The 23,432-nt window shown below is 38.9% G+C and overlaps 1 protein-coding gene across 1 annotated transcript in view; it reads left to right on the top strand.

Annotated features, from left to right (window-relative positions):
- Positions 1-23,048, top strand: part of LOC128692210 (nephrin-like) — a 102,968-nt gene extending 79,920 nt beyond the window's left edge. Inside the window, exons 3-6 of the mRNA XM_070096261.1 lie at positions 4,124-4,323; positions 6,892-7,029; positions 20,126-20,713; positions 22,864-23,048. Coding sequence (XP_069952362.1) covers positions 4,124-4,323; positions 6,892-7,029; positions 20,126-20,713; positions 22,864-23,048 — 1,111 coding nt within the window. The remainder of the gene's footprint in view (positions 1-4,123; positions 4,324-6,891; positions 7,030-20,125; positions 20,714-22,863) is intronic.
- Positions 23,049-23,432: the final 384 nt, after the last annotated feature.

Below are 23,432 nucleotides of genomic sequence, written 5' to 3'. Positions count from 1 at the left end.
GGTGAAAATCGCCTTAGGATTCACGCTTGGGGCTCATTTACGAGCTTAACGCCAGCAATATGCAGTCTTTTTGGGTGGTTATGTGGTACTGTGGATAGGATTATTATTTTTTCTCAGTGAGTGGATTTAGTGAGTACCTGTGGCAACGGACACTTGTGTATAATTCAGGACATTCATTACAGGGAACGTTTCACCACGAGCGGCTTATCAGTTCTAAAAATATATGTCCTGATTGGTATGCAAGTGGCTGTCAACAGTGTTGATATCACCGTACTATCGTGAGTAATTGTTTCACTGTAGAATTATAAATACTCAGAGAGTTGTGGCTGCAGGGATCAGGCTATAGCTCCTGGTCAGTCTTCTTCACATTAAATTAATCGGCATAGGTTATTGCTCTCATCTCTATTTTTAAATCCAATTGCATTCAATGGTCACTTTATTAAGTACACCAGTACATGTGCTCGTTAATACAAATAACTAATCAGCCCCATTAACGTGGCAGCACCTCAGTGCCTACCAGCACGCAGACATGCTCGAGAGCTTCAGTAGTTCTTCAGACTAGACATCAGAATGGGGAACAAATTTGATCTAAGTGATTTTGACCGAGAATTGATTTGTTGATGCCAGACAGACGAGGTGGTCTGAGTATTTCAAAAACTGCTGATCTGAGATTTTCACGCACAACATTTTCCAGAGTTTACAGAGAACGATGTGAAAAATGCAAACCATCCAATTCTGCAGGCGAAAGCCGCTTTATAATGAGGGAGAACAGAGAAGAATAACCAGACTGCTTCAACTACGCGTTACAACAGTAATATGCCGAGGAGCATCTCTGAACGCACCACACGTCAAGCCTTGAAGTTTATGGGCTACAGTAGGAGAAGACTACACCGGGTTCCACTCGTGACAGCAAAGAACAGGAAACTGAGGATACAGTGGTCACTGGCTCACCAAAACTGGACAACTGAAAAATTGGGAAAACATCGCCTGGTTTAACGAACCGCGATTTCTGCTGCGACATGCGGATGGTAGGGTAAGAATTTGGCATAAACTTTTGGGATATGATGAAACAGGAGATACACAACATGAATGTGCAGCTGACAGATCAGCAGCAACTGTATGGTGCTATCACACAGATGCTGCTGTCAACAATGGCCAGAATCTGTAGGGAATGTCTCCAGTCCCTAGAAGAGAATTCATTCTCTTCTAGGGGCAAAGGGATGGTGTTACCCATTACTAGAAAGGTATCCCAAATAAAGTATACCAAATAAAGTAACCATTGAGTATATGTAGTTATAACAAATAATATTTTAGCGTTAAAATATTTTCCTCTTATATGTGACATAAAGAAGTTAAATTTGAATTGGATATTTTAACAATTTTAAAATGGAAATTTGTTAAAATCTGGTAAGGGAAATGCATTTTTTCCTTTAATAAGCGGCCTTCAGGGCATCAAAAAGATTTATCTTTCAGGGGATCATTGTTCTGACTTTGAATAGAAATTAAGAACAAAAAAGCCACAGTAGCGTGGCTGCATGAATACCTCCCCCCCCCCCCACCAAAAAAAAAAACAGAGTCAGGAGAGGTACCTCATGACGACGTTTACCCCCCAGTACTGGGCCATGAACAGTGATCCGGGACGGACCGAAACGTCGTCACGAATTTACCCTCTGCTAAGTGCGGATGTTGGTGCTTCGAAAAGACGTAAATCTGCTTCAGAATAGGTAAAAACTTGCGATTTTGGTTTAATTGGCAACGCTCTTCTTGCCGAATAAGGCAAGCGAAAATTTGTATACGCAATAATTTCACAAAAGCCATTCTGAACCTATCGAAAAAATATGTTTCATTGTGTTTGTTTATTATTAAATTATTGTAAACTTATCTAAAATATATTTAGCTGAATTAGGCTAAATTAAATTGCGCTTGTTATAATAAGGTCAGGTAAGTTTTCTAAGATTCTTTTGGTACAAAATTATTAATTTTTACATTAACATAAATGAAAAAAAATATATATCTTTAAATGTGTAAGAGAAAATTTTAGAAAGGACTTAATTTTAAATGATTTCTTGCTAATTGACCGGTTTTACATATTCGGCACGACATATATATATATATATATATATATATATATATATATATATATATATATATATATATATATATATATATATATATATATATATATATATATATATATATATATATATATATATATATATATATATATATATATATATATATATATATATATATATATATATATATATATATATATATATATATATATATATATATATATATATATATATATATATATATATATATATATATATATATATATATATATATATATATATATATATATATATATATATATATATATATATATATATATATATATATATATATATATATATATATATATATATATATATATATATATATATATATATATATATATATATATATATATATATATATATATATATATATATATATATATATTTATATATATAACAATACGGAATATACACCCTCTTATATCTGCCTTCATGACCCTACTGTACAGTCGATAGGCTTCAAACCCCATTAACCAACTAAGCCATTGAAATACTCGTTCCCCTCTGCCATCAATTCCAAAATTTAAACCATTTGCCGAAACTTTGTACACTGCTATCGGGGGCCGGATTAGGCTAATGGGGGTTTAAAGCCTATCGACTACACTATAATCATTCAGGCTACACCGAAGCTCTTCACCACCAGAGGAGACAGTACCTTAATACCTAAAATAAGGGATTAATGAAAACTGCTATTATTATTATTATTATTATTATTATTATTATTATTATTATTATTATTATTATTATTATTATTATTATTATTATTATTATTATTATTACTATGATTATTATTATTCATTTTAGGAAATCAGATGAAGGTTGCCTGGCTTGTTTCACTTTAAGAAAGACACCCATGAAAGAATATGTCTTTGGGGTATCTATGCGTCGGTACCTACGCTAATTCACAGAAAACCGAACTTATGCGTCAGTTCTTACAACCTAGCGTCTGTTTCTATACCTGTGCGTCTGTCGTTATATTCATGCGTCAGTTCCGATAGCTATGCGTCGAATTTTTTCGAATGCGTTGATTTCAATATTCCTGTGTCAGTCCCCTACGAATCCATGCGTTGAAGCCCATACACTCATGCGTTAAATCGAACATATCCATGCGTTGGAAGCAACACGTACAGGCGTTGGCTTTTACACGGCCATACGTCGGTCTCCCAGACCGACGTATGCCATGCTTCAGTCTCACACACCCCTGCGTCGTTCCTACATATCCATGCGTCGGTCCTACACATTCATACGTCGTTCGTACAGATCCATGCCTATGTCCTAACATCCATGCGTTGGTCGTGCGCAACTACACACAGATCCTAGCCTACCACATACACACCCATACCTCGTTTAATATTCACATACGTGTCGTTCCCATACTCCCATGCGTCGTTCCCATACACCCACGCGTCGTTCCTATACATCCATGCGTCGGCACAACTGTCCCAAGCTACAATCAACACAAAAAGATAATGATGAGTAACGCACATGCGCAACATATCATTTTCTACTCAAAAAAGGGACACTAACTCAACGAAATCATGCGTGGGTGTCCCCATCACCCATGCGTTGTTGCCTCCGGGGGTCTACGCTCCGGTGCGTACACTAACACAGGGGACAAGCTGCCTCGGCTGTTTAACATATAGACGAGGAGAGGCTGTCAGTAGATGAGAATGGAATTTCCTAGTTTCTGAATGCGGTTCCTATCTAATTCCCCCCCCCCCAGCATTTTTTTGCGCTAGTTTTTCTATGCGGAATTTATGTGCGTGATACGCATGGGTAGTGTGCGTGTTCTTTTTTTTTTTTTTTTTTTGGCGTTGAGTGTGGGTTGGTCCATTTGCCGAATTGACTGAATTTTCTTAATGGGGAAATCCGTATGATGCACGTCTGTCTTACTCATCTACTCATCATTACTGTCAAATGAATGTATATGTCTCACTCATCTACCATTCATTACTGTCCAGTAGATGAGTGTCTCTCATCTACCACCATCTGCGTGCTTTCAGGTTGGATGAGAGGTCTGACCAGGAGACCCACTGGTCTGATGAGGAGACGGTGGGGTCTAGGGTCGCCCTGGAAGTGAGCGAAATGTCTGCAGTGTTAAGGATCACCTCACTCCTGCCAGGGGACGGGGCTCTTTACACCTGCAGGGTAGACTTCAGACTCCAGCCTACCAGGACTACCAGAGTCAACCTCACTGTTGTTGGTAATGTGGTGGTAGTGGTCTCTCTCTCTCTCTCTCTCTCTCTCTCTCTCTCTCTCTCTCTCTCTCTCTCTCTCTCTCTCTCTCTCTCTCTCTCTCTCTCTCTCTCTCTCTCTCTCTCTCTCTCTCTCTCTCTCTATCCACATTAATTTCCCTAGTAATCTTCAGTGTTCATTTCAATTAAACAAAAAAATTCCTTCAATCATTTTTTAAGCCTGCAAAGTAATTAGAGGGAGGGGAAAGAGCCTTCTGCTATTCTATTCTAACTTTAACTATGTAGACAGACCTAGAGGCAACTAAACAGCAGTTAGTCCTTAACTAATAACCTCAATCTAGGCCATGACATCTACTACCGCCTCAATCGTGTTTTACAGTTCTTTTATATTTTAAAGATCAACCAGACTCAGGAGCCGACTTTAAACTGCGTGCTGCTAGCACCAACAACCTGACTGATCAGGCCAGCTAAAGGTGGATTTTTAAACCCGGAAGGTTAGCCACCCAGGATGATCCAAGAAAGTCAGTGCGTTATTGAGGACTGTCTAACTTATTTCCATTGAGGTCCTTCAATACCGTCCCCCGGGATGCCACCCACACCGGTCGACTAATACCCAGGTACCTACTTGCTTGCTAGGTGAACAGGGACAGCAGGTGTAAAGAAACACGACCAATGTTGCCACTCATGCAGGGTATCGAACCACAGTGTGAAGCGAAAACGATGCTTACCAGGCCACGGGACAGGTAAAAAGTGCAGCTCATGCGACATTTCATTGTGACAACGTTTCACTCTCGCGAAACGTTGCACGCGTATCCTTGTACTATAACACCATCAACAGAGAAGAAATCTACGTGTAACCTAAGGCAGACAGACTCAAGAAATTTATTTAAAACGCTCAACCTCCAGCATCGTTATATATTAATTAACTTCGCTCGTTGCTATTGCAACATTAAGAGGACCATAAATTCGGATCCTGCTCCAGTGAAGGAAAAGAAGCAGGTTATTTTTTTTAATGGATTAAGCAGCAATTTAAAATTCCAGCCGCAGGCAGTGTTAAAGAAAACTCTGCCAAATGTGCAGCTGCATTTTGTTGCTCAGTAAAGGAATTGCTGGAATACAAGCTTGGAACAAAGGAATTGCAGGAGTACAAGCCTGGAACAAGGGAGCTGTAGGAACACAAGCCTGGAATGAGGGAGCTGCAGGAACACACCCCTGGAACAATGGAGCTGCAGGAACACAGCTCTAGAATGAGGGAGCTGCAGGAACACAATCCTGGAACGAGGGAACTGCATGAACACAACTCTAGAACGAGGGAACTGCAGGAACACAACCCTGAAACAAGGGAGCTGCAGGAACGCAAGCTTGGAACGAGGGAGATGCAGTAACACAACGCTGGAATGAGAAAGCTACAAGAACATAACCCAGGAACGAGGGAGTTGCAGGCACACAAGCCTAGAAAAAGGGAGCTGCAGGAACACATCCCTGGAACGATGGAGATGCAGAAACACAACCCTGGAACAGAGGAGCTGCAGGAGCACAACCCTGGAAAGAAGGAGCTGCAGGAACACAAACCTAGAACAAGAGAGCTGCAAGAATACAAGCCTAGAACAAGGGAGCTGCAATAACACATCCCTGGAACGATGAAGATGCAGAAACACAAACCTGGAACAGAGAAACTGCAGAAACACAACCCTGGAACAAGGGAGCATCGCTCTGTTGCTAACATTAAGGAACATATTTTTGCCAACGTGGCTCACTAACAGCATCTTCCTCAACTCACTTGTTCTCATTTTTTCTCTCCAGTAGACCTAGAAGCTTTGTTTTTTAATATTTAGTTGCTCTAAAAATTAATTTCATTGTTGCAACTTAATGAAATGTATTTGTGTTTGTATTTTGTTGAAATCTAAATTAGGATTCCAAAGAAAGAATGAAAGATGAAGGTTGATTCTGTTTTTAATTGAATTCCCTCTGAAAGGAAAGGAATAAACAATATATATGATAGAGCATATATAACAGAGTATATATAATGCAGTGTATATAATACAGTAGATATAATGCAGTACATGTATTGCAGTACACACACACACACACACACACACACACACACACACACACACACACACACACACACACACACACACACACACACACACACACACACACACACACACACACACACATGCAGCAAATATTTACTAAACAATAGAATGTTAGATAACAGACAAAAGCTCCACTTCAAATATTGATGATAGAGCTATGAATTTTTCATTAACATAGAATATAAGAGACGTAACTGCTACAGCCACTAAGAGTAATATTACGGATTCAATACCTGTATTTTCTATTAAGCTAAATTCGATACATCATATCAGCTGCTGCCCCTTTTCTATATGATAATTACATAGACGGGACACATAGAAATACCTCTACTTGTGTAGATACAAAGTTAAATAGAAATAATTCCAGAGTAAGTCTAAAATCAGCAAAGAAACGTGTAGGCATAAGTGCAAAGAGAGAGAAAAGATAAAAGATACAGAAGTAATTACTGAGAGATTATAGTCAGTCGTTGTCAACAGTGCCACCAGCTGGAGTCACAATCCTGGAAGAAGCACCAGCAGGTTTCCAATACGACCCCAGCAGCGCCTCCGCCAGCAGTATACTGGGACCTTACCAGGAAGGCGACACTGTAAGACTTACTTGTGTCTCCCAAGGAGGTATGACACCCTTAATATCATCTGGTTTCTTAGAGTTTAAGATGTCTTAGCTGCTAGAGGGCTAGAAATAACATGACAATATTGACTAAGGGAAATTCTCAGTGTATATACACTAACAGAGAGACATACTCTGTTTTGTAATATATATATATATATATATATATATATATATATATATATATATATATATATATATATATATATATGATGGATATATAAATACGGTGTGATAAAAAAAAAAAAAAAAAAAAAAATAATAAAAATAATATATATATATATATATATATATATATATATATATATATATATATATATATATATATATATATATATATATATATATATATATATACCCCTCTGGGTTTTCTTCTATTTTCTTACTAGTTCTTTTTCTTGTTTATTTCCTGATATCTCCGTGGGGAAGTGGAACAATTCTTCCTCCGTAAGCCATGCGTGTTGTAAGAGGCGACTAAAATGCCGGGAGCAAGGGGCTAGTAACCCCTTCTCTTGTATAAATTACTAAATTTAAAATGAGAAACTTACGTTTTTCTTTTTGGGTCACCCTGCCTCGGTGGGATACGGCCGGTGTGTTGAAAAAAAAAGAAAATATATATATATATATATATATATATATATATATATATATATATATATATATATATATATATATATATATATATATATATATATATTTTTTTTTTTTTTTTCAACAAGTCGGCCGTCTCCCACCGAGGCAGGGTGACCCAAAAAAGAAAGAAAATCCCCAAAAAGAAAATACTTTCATCATCATTCAACACTTTCACCACACTCGCACATTATCACTGTTTTTGCAGAGGTGCTCAGAATACAACAGTCTAGAAGCATACACATATAAAGATACACAACATATCCCTCCAAACTGCCAATATCCCAAACCCCTCCTTTAAAGTGCAGGCATTGTACTTCCCATTTCCAGGACTCAAGTCCGACTATATGAAAATAACCGGTTTCCCTGAATCCCTTCACTAAATATTACCCTGCTCACACTCCAACAGATCGTCAGGTCCCAAGTACCATTCGTCTCCATTCACTCCTATCTAACACGCTCACGCACGCTTGCTGGAAGTCCAAGCCCCTTACCCACAAAACCTCCTTTACCCCCTCTCTCCAACCCTTTCGAGGACGACCCCTACCCCGCCTTCCTTCCCCTATAGATTTATATGCTTTCCATGTCATTCTACTGTGATCCATTCTCTCTAAATGACCAAACCACCTCAACAACCCCTCTTCTGCCCTCTGACTAATACTTTTATTAACTCCACACCTTCTCCTAATTTCCACACTCCGAATTTTCTGCATAATATTTACACCACACATTGCCCTTAAACAGGACATCTCCGCTGCCTCCAACCGTCTCCTCGCTGCTGCATTTACCACCCAAGCTTCACACCCATATAAGAGTGTTGGTACTACTATACTTTCATACATTCCCTTCTTTGCCTCCATAGATAACGTTTTTTGACTCCACATATACCTCAACGCACCACTCACCTTTTTTCCCTCATCAATTCTATGATTAACCTCATCCTTCATAAATCCATCCGCCGACACGTCAACTCCCAAGTATCTGAAAACATTCACTTCTTCCATACTCCTCCTCCCCAATTTGATATCCAATTTTTCTTTATCTAAATCATTTGACACCCTCATCACCTTACTCTTTTCTATGTTCACTTTCAACTTTCTACCTTTACACACATTCCCAAACTCATCCACTAACCTTTGCAATTTTTCTTTAGAATCTCCCATAAGCACAGTATCATCAGCAAAAAGTAACTGTGTCAATTCCCATTTTGAATTTGATTCCCCATAATTTAATCCCACCCCTCTCCCAAACACCCTAGCATTTACTTCCTTTACAACCCCATCTATAAATATATTAAACAACCATGGTGACATTACACATCCCTGTCTAAGACCTACTTTTACTGGGAAGTAGTCTCCCTCTCTTCTACACACCCTAACCTGAGCCTCACTATCCTCATAAAAACTCTTTACAGCATTTAATAACTTACCACCTATTCCATATACTTGCAACATCTGCCACATTGCTCCTCTATCCACTCTATCATATGCCTTTTCTAAATCCATAAATGCAACAAAAACTTCCCTATCTTTATCTAAATACTGTTCACATATATGCTTCAATGTAAACACCTGATCTACACATCCCCTACCCACTCTAAAACCTCCTTGCTCATCCGCAATCCTACATTCTGTCTTACCTCTAATTCTTTCAATTATAACCCTACCGTACACTTTTCCTGGTATACTCAGTAAGCTTATTCCTCTATAATTTTTACAGTCTCTTTTGTCCCCTTTCCCTTTATATAAAGGGACTATACATGCTCTCTGCCAATCCCTAGGTACCTTCCCCTCTTTCATACATTTATTAAACAAAAGTACCAACCACTCCAACACTATATCCCCCCCTGCTTTTAACATTTCTGTCATGATCCCATCAGTTCCAGCTGCTTTACCCCCTTTCATTTTACGTAATGCCTCACGTACCTCCCCCACACTTACATTCTGCTCTTCTTCACTCCTAAAAGATGGTATACCTCCCTGACCAGTGCATGAAATTACTGCCTCTGTTTCTTCCTTAACATTTAAAAGTTCCTCAAAATATTCTCGCCATCTACCCAATACCTCCATCTCCCCATCTACTAACTCCCCTACTCTGTTTTTAACTGACAAATCCATATTTTCCCTAGGCTTTCTTAACTTGTTTAACTCACTCCAAAATTTTTTCTTATTTTCATTAAAATTTCTTGACAGTGCCTCTCCCACTCTATCATCTGCTCTCCTTTTGCACTCTCTCACCACTCTCTTTACCTTTCTTTTACTCTCCATATACTCTGCTCTTCTTATACCACTTCTGCTTTGTAAAAACCTCTCATAAGCTACCTTTTTCTCTTTTATCACACCCTTTACTTCATCATTCCACCAATCACTCCTCTTTCCTCCTGCCCCCACCCTCCTATAACCACAAACTTCTGCCCCACATTCTAATACTGCATTTTTTAAAACTATTCCAACCCTCTTCAACCCCCCCACTACTCATCTTTGCACTAGCCCACCTTTCTGCCAATAGTCGCTTATATCTCACCCGAACTTCCTCCTCCCTTAGTTTATACACTTTCACCTCCCTCTTACTTGTTGTTGCCACCTTCCTCTTTTCCCATCTACCTCTTACTCTAACTGTAGCTACAACTAAATAATGATCCGATATATCAGTTGCCCCTCTATAAACATGTACATCCTGGAGCCTACCCATCAACCTTTTATCCACCAATACATAATCTAATAAACTACTTTCATTACGTGCTACATCATACCTTGTATATTTATTTATCCTCTTTTTCATAAAATATGTATTACTTATTACCAAATTTCTTTCTACACATAGCTCAATTAAAGGCTCCCCATTTACATTTACCCCTGGCACCCCAAATTTACCTACTACTCCCTCCATAACATTTTTACCCACTTTAGCATTAAAATCCCCAACCACCATTACTCTCACACTTGATTCAAAACTCCCCACGCATTCACTCAACATTTCCCAAAATCTCTCTCTCTCCTCTACACTTCTCTCTTCTCCAGGTGCATACACGCTTATTATAACCCACTTTTCACATCCAATCTTTATTTTACTCCACATAATCCTTGAATTAATACATTTATAGTCCCTCTTTTCCTGCCATAGCTTATCCTTCAACATTATTGCTACTCCTTCTTTAGCTCTAACTCTATTTGAAACCCCTGACCTAATCCCATTTATTCCTCTCCACTGAAACTCTCCTACCCCCTTCAGCTTTGTTTCACTTAAAGCCAGGACATCCAGCTTCTTCTCATTCATAACATCCACAATCATCTCTTTCTTATCATCTGCACAACATCCACGCACATTCAGACTTCCCACTTTGACAATTTTCTTCTTCTTATTCTTTTTAGTAATCTTTACAGGAAAAGGGGTTACTAGCCCATTGTTCCCGGCATTTTAGTTGACTTTTACAACACGCATGGCTTACGGAGGAAAGATTCTTATTCCACTTCCCCATGGATATAAAAGGAAAATTAATAAGACCAAGAACTATTAAGATAAAATCAAAGAAAACTCAGATGAGTGTGTATAAATAAATGTGTACATGTATGTGTAGTGTGACCTAAGTGTAAGTAGAAGTAGCAAGACATGCCTGTAATCTTGCATATTTATGAGACAGACAAAAGACATCAGCAATCCTACCATCATGTAAAACAATCACAGGCTTCGTTTTACACTCACTTGGCAGGACGGTAGTACCTCCCTGGGTGGTTGCTGTCTACCAACCTACTACATTTAAATATATATATATATATATATATATATATATATATATATATATATATATATATATATATATATATATAAGCAAAGATGGTGGATAATCAAAAATAAAGAGAGGCAGAAATAAATAGGGAGAGAGAGACAGACGTACAGACAGACGTACAGACAGACAGACAGACAGACAGACAGGAACACAAGACAGACAGAAATATACTCGACATTCGTATATAAAAAAGATATTCTAGTGAGCTTAACACGGCTGCAAAGAATTTCACAGAGTCACAAAATTCTATCAGAGCTGAAAACTTTCTTGGGCATCAAAGACTTGGTTGATAAACCAAAGGAACTTGTGTCACGCGCAGCTGACTCCGTCTACACCCACCTGTCTACTGTCTATTTTCCCTAATGAAGTGAATAGTTTGAGTTGTTGATGCATAAGACACATGTGCAACACTTTGGTATTCTTATTTTTGAAACGTATCGCCTACACGGGAGGCTTCTTCAGTCGAATACAGAGGTGACTGAAAATGGAGATAGTAGAAGCACTGAGAAGTACAGATGATGTGACTGTCTTGAGGAAGTAGCTTTGAGGTGGTCAGTCCCACAGCCTTAAGAGGCGTCCAGCGTCTTGGTCTTGATCAGTCTGCAGCTAAATGTAACGTAAGACTGGGCAGCAAGCTGTTCCGTATTGTGTCTTATTTAGTAAATTGTCAGTATTGTAAGTCAGTATTGTAAGTCAGTATTGTAAGTCAGTATTGTAAGTCAATGTTGTAAGTCAGTATTGTAAGTCAGTATTGTTAGTCAGTATTGTTAGTCAGTATTGTAAGTCAGTATTGTAAGTCAGCATTGTAAGTCAATATTGTTAGTCAGTATTGTAAGTCAGTATTGTAAGTCAGTATTGTAAGTCAGTATTGTAAGTCAATATTGTAAGTCAGTATTGTAAGTCAATATTGTAAGTCAGTATTGTTAGTCAGTATTGTTAGTCAGTATTGTTAGTCAGTATTGTAAGTCAGTATTGTAAGTCAGTACTGTAAGTCAGTATTGTTAGTCAATATTGTTAGTCAGTATTGTAAGTCAATATTGTAAGTCAGTATTGTTAGTCAGTATTGTTAGTCAGTATTGTTAGTCAGTATTGTTAGTCAGTATTGTTAGTCAGTATTGTTAGTCAGTATTGTAAGTCAGTATTGTAAGTCAGTATTGTTAGTCAGTATTGTTAGTCAGTATTGTTAGTCAGTATTGTAAGTCAGTATTGTAAGTCAGTATTGTAAGTCAGTATTGTTAGTCAGTATTGTTAGTCAGTATTGTAAGTCAGTATTGTAAGTCAATATTTTAAGTCAGTATTGTAAGTCAGTATTGTTAGTCAGTATTGTTAGTCAGTATTGTTAGTCAGTATTGTAAGTCAGTATTGTAAGTCAGTATTGTTAGTCTATTGTTAGTCAGTATTGTTAGTCAGTATTGTAAGTCAGTATTGTAAGTCAGTATTGTTAGTCTATTGTTAGTCAGTATTGTTAGTCAGTATTGTAAGTCAGTATTGTAAGTCAGTATTGTTAGTCAGTATTGTTAGTCAGTATTGTAAGTCAGTATTGTAAGTCAGTATTGTAAGTCAGTATTGTAAGTCAGTATTGTAAGTCAGTATTGTAAGTCAGTATTGTAAGTCAGTATTGTAAGTCAGTATTGTTAGTCAGTATTGTTAGTCAGTATTGTTAGTCAGTATTGTAAGTCAGTATTGTAAGTCAGTATTGTAAGTCAGTATTGTAAGTCAATATTGTAAGTCAGTATTGTTAATCAGTATTGTTAGTCAGTATTGTTAGTCAGTATTGTAAGTCAGTATTGTAAGTCAGTATTGTAAGTCAGTATTGTAAGTCAGTATTGTTAGTCAGTATTGTTAGCCAGTATTGTAAGTCAATATTGTAAGTCAGTATTGTAAGTCAGTATTGTAAGTCAGTATTGTAAGTCAGTATTGTAAGTCAATATTGAAAGTCAGTATTGTTAGTCTATTGTTAGTCAATATTGTAAGTCAATATTGTAAGTCAGTATTGTAAGTCAGTATTGTAAGTCAGTATTGTAAGTCAGTATTGTAAATCAATATTGTAAGTCAATATTGTTAGTCAGTATTGTTAGCCAGTATTGTTAGTCAGTATTGTAAGTCAGTATTGTAAGTCAGTATGGTAAGTCAGTATTGTAAGTCAGTATTGTAAGTCAATATTGTTAGTCAGTATTGTTAGCCAGTATTGTTAGCCAGTATTGTTAGTCAGTATTGTAAGTCAGTATTGTTAGTCAGTATTGTTAGCCAGTATTGTTAGCCAGTATTGTTAGTCAGTATTGTAAGTCAGTATTGTTAGTCAGTATTGTAAGTCAGTATTGTAAGTCAGTATTGTAAGTCAATATTGTAAGTCAATATTGTTAGTCAACATTGTTAGTCAGTATTGTTAGTTAGTATTGTTAGTCAGTATTGTAAATCAGTATTGTAAGTCAGTATTGTAAGTCAGTATTGTTAGTCAGTATTGTTAGTCAGTATTGTAAGTTAATACTGTAAGTCAGTATTGTTAGTCAGTACTGTTAGTCAATATTGTTAGTCAGTATTGTAAGTCAGTGTTGTAAGTCAATATTGTAAGTCAGTATTGTTAGTCAGTATTGTTAGTCAGTATTGTTAGCCAGTATTGTAAGTCAGTATTGTAAGTCAGTATTGTAAGTCAGTATTGTAAGTCAGTATTGTAAGTCAGTATTGTAAGTCAGTATTGTAAGTCAGTATTGTAAGTCAGTATTGTAAGTCAGTATTGTAAGTGAGTATTGTAAGTCAGTATTGTAGGTCATCAATATTGTTATTAATGTAATATTTTGCTTACCCATAAGTTTCCAGAAAACTTCAAGTCGAACCTTCTACCTTACAACCAAGCCAGAAGACATTCCTTCTAACCCACAAACTCACAAACAAGCCACGAGACACTCCCACTAACCCACAAACTCACAAACAAGGCACGAGACACTCCCACTAACCCACAAACTCACAAACAAGGCACGAGACACTCCCACTAACCCACAAACTCAAAAACAAGCCACGAGACACTCCCACTAACCCACAAACTCACAAACAAGGCACGAGACACTCCCACTAACCCACAAACACAAACAAGCCACGAGACACTCCCACTAACCCACAAACTCACAAACAAGCCACGAGACACTCCCACTAACCCACAAACTCACAAACAAGCCACGAGACACTCCCACTAACCCACAAACTCACAAACAAGCCACGAGACACTCCCACTAACCCACAAACTCACAAACAAGCCACGAGACACTCCCACTAACCCACTAACCCACAAACAAGCCACGAGACACTCCTACTAACCCACAAACTCACAAACAAGCCACGAGACACTCCCACTAACCCACAAACTCACAAACAAGCCACGAGACACTCCCACTAACCCACTAACCCACAAACAAGCCACGAGACACTCCTACTAACCCACAAACTAACAAGCCACGAGACACTCCCTCTAACCCACAAACTCACAAACAAGCCACGAGACACTCCCACTAACCCACAAACTCACAAACAAGCCACGAGACACTCCCACTAACCCACAAACTCACAAACAAGCCACGAGACACTCCCACTAACCCACAAACTCACAAACAAGCCACGAGACACTCCCACTAACCCACAAACTCACAAACAAGCCACGAGACACTCCCACTAACCCACAAACTCACAAACAAGCCACGAGACACTCCCACTAACCCACAAACTCACAAACAAGCCACGAGACACTCCCACTAACCCACAAACTCACACAAGGCACGAGACACTCCCACTAACCCACAAACTCACAAACAAGCCACGAGACACTCCCACTAACCCACAAACTCACAAACTCACAAACAAGCCACGAGACACTCCCACTAACCCACAAACTCACAAACAAGCCACGAGACACTCCCACTAACCCACAAACTCACAAACAAGCCACGAGACACTCCCACTAACCCACAAACTCACAAACAAGCCACGAGACACTCCCACTAACCCACAAACTCACAATTCTCTCTTCAGTTTCCACTTATAAATGTGTAAAAACAATTAACAATTGTTTAGAATAACTTCCTGGGATTACAGTTAACTTCACATGATAATAAATTCCCTTCATGAATTCTCAATGTGTTCGGTCCAGAATTAATATTTTTACCCCGACATTAGAAACGATTAAGTTTATGTTAAATAAACATTTTTAGCTATGTAATATTTCTCGATGTTTACTATTTTGGAAATAGATACGTTATGACGTATATTTATTTCTAGAGTTTTGAAGTCTAGGAGGTAGATATGTTTTTTTAATAAGTTCTAAAATCTCTAAATCTCCATCTCTAGGAAATAGATTTCTTCTGGTTTCATTTCCATTTTTTTTTTTGAATAAGTTATGACGCAGAAGTTTCCTCGGTATTTGAAGTTACTTTATTTTTCAACGGAATTAAAGATTTTTATCGTAGGTTCAGTGGGAAGATGTGTGTGTGTGTGTGTGTGTGTGTGTGTGTGTGTGTGTGTGTGTGTGTGTGTGTGTGTGTGTGTGTGTGTGTGTGTGTGTGTGTGTGTGTGTGTGTGTGTGTGTATATGTGTGTGTGTGTGTATGTGTATGTGTATGTGTGTGTATGTGTATGTGTGTGTGTGTATGTGTATGTGTATGTGTGTGTGTGTGTATGTGTATGTATGTGTGTGTATGTGTATGTGTATGTGTGTGTGTGTGTGTGTGTGTGTGTGTGTGTGTGTGTGTATGTGTATGTGTGTGTGTGTATGTGTATGCGTATGTGTGTGTGTGTGTGTGCGCGCGCGAGCAATAGAGACATAAAATAATACAGACAGAAGAACGGGAGGGTAAGGAACAGAGATAGATAGATAGATAGAGAGAGAGAGAGAGAGAGAGAGAGAGAGAGAGGGAAGGGAGGAGAATAAAAAGGATAGACGGGGGAGGGGAAAATGAAGAAGTAAATTGAGCGAGAGAAGTGGAATGAAAGAGATAACCAGAAAACTTTTTACTGACTTGTGCAACATCCTAAATTCCTGACTTTACTAGCGTGCAACATTACTCTGCTAGCGTGCAACATTACTCTACTAGCGTGCAACATTACTCTGCTAGCGTGCAACATTACTCTGCTAGCGTGCAACATTACTCTGCTAGCGTGCAACATTACTCTGCTAGCGTGCAACATTACTCTGCTAGCGTGCAACATTACTCTACTAGCGTGCAACATTACTCTAGCGTGCAACATTACTCTGCTAGCGTGCAACATTACTCTGCTAGCGCGCAACATTACTCTGCTAGCGTGCAACATTACTCTGCTAGCGTGCAACATTACTCTGCTAGCGTGCAACATTACTCTGCTAGCGTGCAACATTACTCTACTAGCGTGCAACATTACTCTGCTGGCGTGCAACATTACTCTGCTAGCGTGCAACATTACTCTGCTAGCGTGCACCATTACTCTACTAGCGTGCAACATTACTCTGCTAGCGTGCAACATTACTCTTCTAGCATGCAACATTACCCTGCTAGCGTGCAACATTACTCTAGCGTGCAACATTACTCTACTAGCGTGCAACATTACTCTGCTAGCGTGCAACATTACTCTGCTAGCGTGCGCAACATTACTCTACTAGCGTGCAACATTACTCTGCTAGCGTGCAACATTACTCTGCTAGCGTGCAACATTACTCTACTAGCGTGCAACATTACTCTAGCGTGCAACATTACTCTACTAGCGTGCAACATTACTCTGCTAGCGTGCAACATTACTCTGCTAGCGTGCGCAACATTACTCTACTTGCGTGCAACATTACTCTGCTAGCGTGCAACATTACTCTGCTAGCGTGCAACATTACTCTGCTAGCGTGCAACATTACTCTGCTAGCGTGCAACATTACTCTGCTAGCGTGCAACATTACTCTACTAGCGTGCAACATTACTCTGCTAGCGTGCAACATTACTCTGCTAGCGTGCAACATTACTCTGCTAGTGTGCAACATTACTCTGCTAGCGTGCAACATTACTTTACTCGCGTGCAACATTACTCTACTAGCGTGCAACATTCCTCTGCTAGCGTGCAACATTACTCTACTAGCGTGCAACATTACTCTGCTAGCGTGCAACATTACTCTGCTAGCGTGCAACATTACTCTGCTAGCGTGCAACATTACTCTACTAGCGTGCAACATTACTCTGCTAGCGTGCAACATTACTCTACTAGCGTGCAACATTACTCTACTAGCGTGCAACATTACTCTGCTAGCGTGCAACATTACTCTGCTAGCGTGCAACATTACTCTGCTAGCGTGCAACATTACTCTACTAGCGTGCAACATTACTCTGCTAGCGTGCAAGATTACTCTACTAGCGTGCGACATTACTCTGCTAGCGTGCTACATTACTCTACTAGCGTGCAACATTACTCTGCTAGCGTGCAACATTACTCTGCTAGCGTGCTAGCGTGCAACATTACTCTGCTAGCGTGCAACATTACTCTACTAGCGTGCAACATTACTCTACTAGCGTACAACATTACTCTGCTAGCGTGCAACATTACTCTACTAGCGTGCAACATTACTCTACTAGCGTGCAACATTACTCTGCTAGCGTACAACATTACTTTACTCGCGTGCAACATTACTCTACTAGCGTGCAACATTACTCTGCTAGTGTGCAACATTACTCTACTAGCGTGCAACATTACTCTGCTAGCGTGCAACATTACTCTGCTAGCGTGCAACATTACTCTGCTAGCGTGCAACATTACTCTGCTAGCGTGCAACATTACTCTGCTAGCGTGCAACATTACTCTGCTAGTGTGCAACATTACTCTGCTAGCGTGCAACATTACTTTACTCGCGTGCAACATTACTCTACTAGCGTGCAACATTCCTCTGCTAGCGTGCAACATTACTCTACTAGCGTGCAACATTACTCTGCTAGCGTGCAACATTACTCTGCTAGCGTGCAACATTACTCTGCTAGCGTGCAACATTAGCGTGCAACATTACTCTGCTAGCGTGCAACATTACTCTGCTAGCGTGCAACATTACTCTGCTAGCGTGCAACATTACTCTGCTAGTGTGCAACATTACTCTGCTAGCGTGCAACATTACTCTGCTAGCGTGCAACATTACTCTGCTAGCGTGCAACATTACTCTGCTAGCGTGCAACATTACTCTACTAGCGTGCAACATTACTCTGCTAGCGTGCAACATTACTCTTCTAGCGTGCAACATTACTCTGCTAGCGTGCAACATTACTCTGCTAGCGTGCAACATTACTCTGCTAGCGTGCAACATTACTCCAAAATGTTGCAAAAGTAAAAAAAATCAGCTTTACTAACAAAATAAAGACAATAGAGATAGGCCAGGAGGCAACCACTCTGTAGAGTCCAAGAGGCAACCACTCTGTAGAGTCCAGGAGACAGCCACTCTGTAGAGTCCAGGAGACAGCCACTCTGTAGAGTCCAGGAGACAGCCACTCTGTAGAGTCCAGGAGACAGCCACTCTTTAAGCCACACCAAAATTATTTCTCTTAACACGCCTCCCCCCCCGGCCAAAAAAAATCCAGCCTAATATAATTCGGGTAATTGATCCGAACGTTGGCAACCCTCAAGACACACCATCAGTCATCTTCACACCACAAATCACCTTCACACCGTCACTCATCTTCATCACTTATCATCATTACGTAAATTACCTCGGATTGGAAGGATTCCTTTTTTTTCTTAAATAATTTATCTCACAATTTTCCCTACGAAAAATGGCAAATAACCTCTAGGAATTTTCTCAGGATAATGAAAATATATTACGTTAGTTAAGTGGGCGCAGATGCAAGTAATAGGACATTTTATTGAAGCAACGTTTCGCCCACCTGGAGCTTTGTCAAGCTAACAGCGTCAAGAAGACAATAATCTACTTTTTATGTATAAATGTTTCTACTAGCGCAATAATAATAATAATAATAATAATAATAATAATAATAATAATAATAATAATAATAATAATAATAATAATAATATAATATAATAATAATAATAATGATAATAATAATAATAATAATAATAATAATAATAATAATAATAATAATAATAATAATTATTATTATTATTATTATTATTATTATTATTATTATTATTATTATCATCACATAACATGAACATGTTGAAATATCGAGTTCGTGGTAGTTCTATAATGGTCGTCATTTTCAGAACACAAATAAAACTGAGCATTAAAATGGGTCGGATTGTACAGTTGTTAAAGGGAATTAGAGCATTTCATCTCCATTATACAGGAAAGCAGCCTGCCTTGGACAGAGATCAAATCTAAACGGAGAAGCGAGCCTCCGTTAATCCTTCCGTTGCATGACCCACACTGTTCGTGAAACACGATGCCATGAAGGAAAGGTTCACATATTTCATGTTATAACCTTGTTGTTTTATATATAACCTGTAATTAAAGTATATTGAATACTTGTTAGTACTCAATAACGACCCACATGAAGACAGAAACTCAGGAGAATAATTGATCTGTATATTTCGACCCCCCTTCTGGAACCCTCTTCAACAGATGTGAAGAGGATCCGAGAAGAGGGTCGACATATGCAGATCAATTAATCTCATGGGTTTCTGTCTTCATGTGGGTTATTAGTGAGCATAATATTAAGTTATACAGCATCTGATGCATTCTCCCTGCAGGTAAACCTCGACCCTCTGTGTTGTGGTATGAGGGTGCTCGTCTCCTGGATGCCATCATGGAATCTGAATCTGCTGGAAATTTCGAGAGAGTTTCCCATGGGATGAGTCAACCAGCCTCATCCCCGAAGCCATTAATGATGCCTTCGATGCTCTTGGGAGGACAACATCCTCACGAACTGCTTCCGTTACGGCCCCTGCCCCTTGCTGCGCTGCCAAATTTAAGAGGAAAGCCCATATTTCTTACCCATGGAAGAGAGTCTGTCAGCAGTCTGGACCACTCAGCATCGAGGCAAGGACAAAGAAGACCACGCGGCAAGCTTATACAGGGACCTCAAAGACCTATGTCGGAAATCAGAAGACAGTCTTATGGGACTCATAATCTGGGTTCTTCGATGTCTCCTTCGGCTTCTGTAGGTGATGCCTTCAATACCGTCACTTTGGGACCACCGGTCTTTGGAGGGAACCCGTTCAATACCCTCATACTGGGGCCCCTCAACCGCAGTCACCTCCTCCTCGAACTGACTTGCGAAGCTTCCAACACGAACCTGACTAAGCCAGTTACAGCAGTCGTCACCCTAGACATGAACCGTGAGTACTCTGCTCAGAACGTAAACCGTCACCCTTTATTCTTGACATGAATTGTTAGTGTACTCTGTTTTGGAAACTGTCAGTACTCTGTTCTTGACATGAACTCTTACCACTCTAGTCTTGACATGAACCTTCTTTGCATGTTCTTTTCTCCAACCCTTATTCCTTTAAGTGAATGGTGGGGGGGGATGATGGTAATAAAGGGATCTTGATCCAAGGAATCTGAGCTTCCTTTTCCTTCCTCATTTCAGGCCTGAACCTCCATAATTAACAACACCAATAATATAAGTAATTATTATTTATTATTATCATTATTATTATTATTTTATTATTATTATTATTATTATTATTATTATTATTATTATTATTGTTGTTGTTGTTGTTGTTGTTGTTGTTGTTGTTGTTGTTGTTGTTGTTGTTGTTGTTGTTGTTGTTGTTGTTGTTACTATTATTTTAATGTTACATTTAAAAGTCCAGAAGCTAAAAGAACGATCAGTAATAATGAAAATCGCATTACACCAACATATTACCCAGGCTCAATCATCACCAGTTTCACCTGGCAGAGGCAGGGACGAGATTAGAAGGAGGAGGATCGAACCTTCTATATTCCTAGTGCTGAAAGACTCAAAGGGGATCTAGTTCCGTATCTGTAAGTTCACTGGTATATCAGTTTCATCTTGTGAGAGACTAGGAGGAGGGAATACAGATGGCAGTGAGTCCTGTCTATGGGGCAGAAGCAGTTTCAGTGTCATCTACGGGGAAGGATTCGATCCGTTGCAGTCTATATTTTCAGAACGCTCCTGAGAAGAGTGTATTTTTTTTTTTTTTACTTCAGACAGGTTCTTTTTTCGGTTATATGTCTTGTTGATCTTAATGATCTTGAGTGCCTTTCTCTCTCTCTCTCTCTCTCTCTCTCTCTCTCTCACAACACTCCTTTCCCTTGATACGTTCCTGGAACGAAATCTTTCTCTCTCACAACACTCATCTCCCTTGATACGTTCCTGGAACGAAATCTTTCTCTCTCACAACACTCATCTCCATTGAGACGTTCCTGGAACGAAATCTTTCTCGCCCACACCACTCTGATGTTTCTCACACAGTGTTTCTTTCCCTTAATCTCCTGGATCTATCTGATAACACAAATCACTCGCAGTTCGTGCGGAGTAAAATTCCAAGAATTTAATTGTCCTCTTCCCCTCCGGTAATTATTAAAAAATCTCCCCAAGTTTTCACCAGAATGCCAAACATCATCTTTTGTTAACAGTGGAATATAACTGCTGGTTGCTGACAGGGGTTTAACTGACTGTTTTAATGACTGTGAAATGACACTGTTGACTGGAGGCGCCTGGGGTACTATAATTGGTAGTTTATTATCAAGTTAAGAGGAAAAAGTTATTAATGCCCAGACCGATAGGAAAAAAATTCTTGTAATTTACTCAAGTTTATATTCTTTAATTAACAAAAAAATGATAACTAAATACTTTTAAAAAAAAATCTGCCTATAGGCAAGTGAGATTATTTTGCTTGAGTAACAAACACAGTGACGACGGCAACTACAACAAGAACAGCAACAACAATAATTTCAATAACAATAAAAACAACAACAATACCACTAACAACAAAAACAACAGCAAAAATAACACAAGTGATAGCAACAACGATAATATCAATAGCAACAATAACAGCAAGCGTCACTTGCAACATTAAAAAAGTTATGCTGAATACCAATGCAATGTTCAATATCTATGCAATGTTCAGTACTAACATAATGTTCAATCTATAAATGACTGAGGATAAATTTCCAGGCAAATCATATATAACACAAAAAAAAATCCTTTAGACTCCAAAACACAAATCTCCAGCTGATTTTTTTTCGAGTCTGTAGCTCCCCTTAACATTAAATTCAGCCTATATATACTCTATTTCTAAATTTCCCCTATGTATGGTCTAATTCTAGATTCTAATTCTGAATTCTGTGGTTGTCCTAATTATACATACACTATATATTCTAATTCTAGATTAGCCATACGTGTGTATACTAAATCTAGATTATCATATAAGTATATATTCCAAATCTGAATGTATATTTAGAATATTCTAGTTGATTATATGACATAGTTCTGTTTTTTTTTTTTCGTTTCTGTTTATAGTACCGCCAGTAAGTGTCCAGATACGACGACCTGGTGACCAGCCGCTGAGGGAGAGCGAAACGTATGAGGTAACCTGTGTGGTCGTCGGTGCACGACCCCCGCCAACCATCACCTGGTGGAGCGGCTACCAACGACTCATCCAGGTTCCCGACGCGGTCAGTACTCGTTACGGTTCTTGTGGATAAGTGACGTAAAGAGAGAGAAAGAGAGAGAGAAAGAGAGAGAGAGAGAGAGAGAGAGAGAGAGAGAGAGAGAGAGAGAGAGAGAGAGGAGGAGGAGGGAGCAACTTTCCTAAAACATTTCAACATGACTGGGTTGAAGAAACCTTTTCCACGGGCTAAAGGTCTTTCAAATTCTTGTTTATTTGCTACTTCCACGGTCGGTACTTTGCTTCCGACACGACCTGTTACTGTTAAGGACAAAGAAAAATGTCCATCACGGACGTTAGCTTTACAAGTACGAATAATAACTGCGTAAAAGAGAAAGTGAATGTGGACACGTTGTACTGTACTTAGCACAGGAATGGAAAAATAATATAACTTGTTACATTTGTTAACATTCACGGACGA

The sequence above is a fragment of the Cherax quadricarinatus genome, chromosome 53 (assembly GCF_038502225.1).
Source record: "Cherax quadricarinatus isolate ZL_2023a chromosome 53, ASM3850222v1, whole genome shotgun sequence".
Lineage (NCBI taxonomy): Eukaryota > Metazoa > Arthropoda > Malacostraca > Decapoda > Parastacidae > Cherax > Cherax quadricarinatus.
Note: the sequence above shows the minus strand (reverse complement) of the source record. Positions and strands in the feature narration are given on the sequence as shown.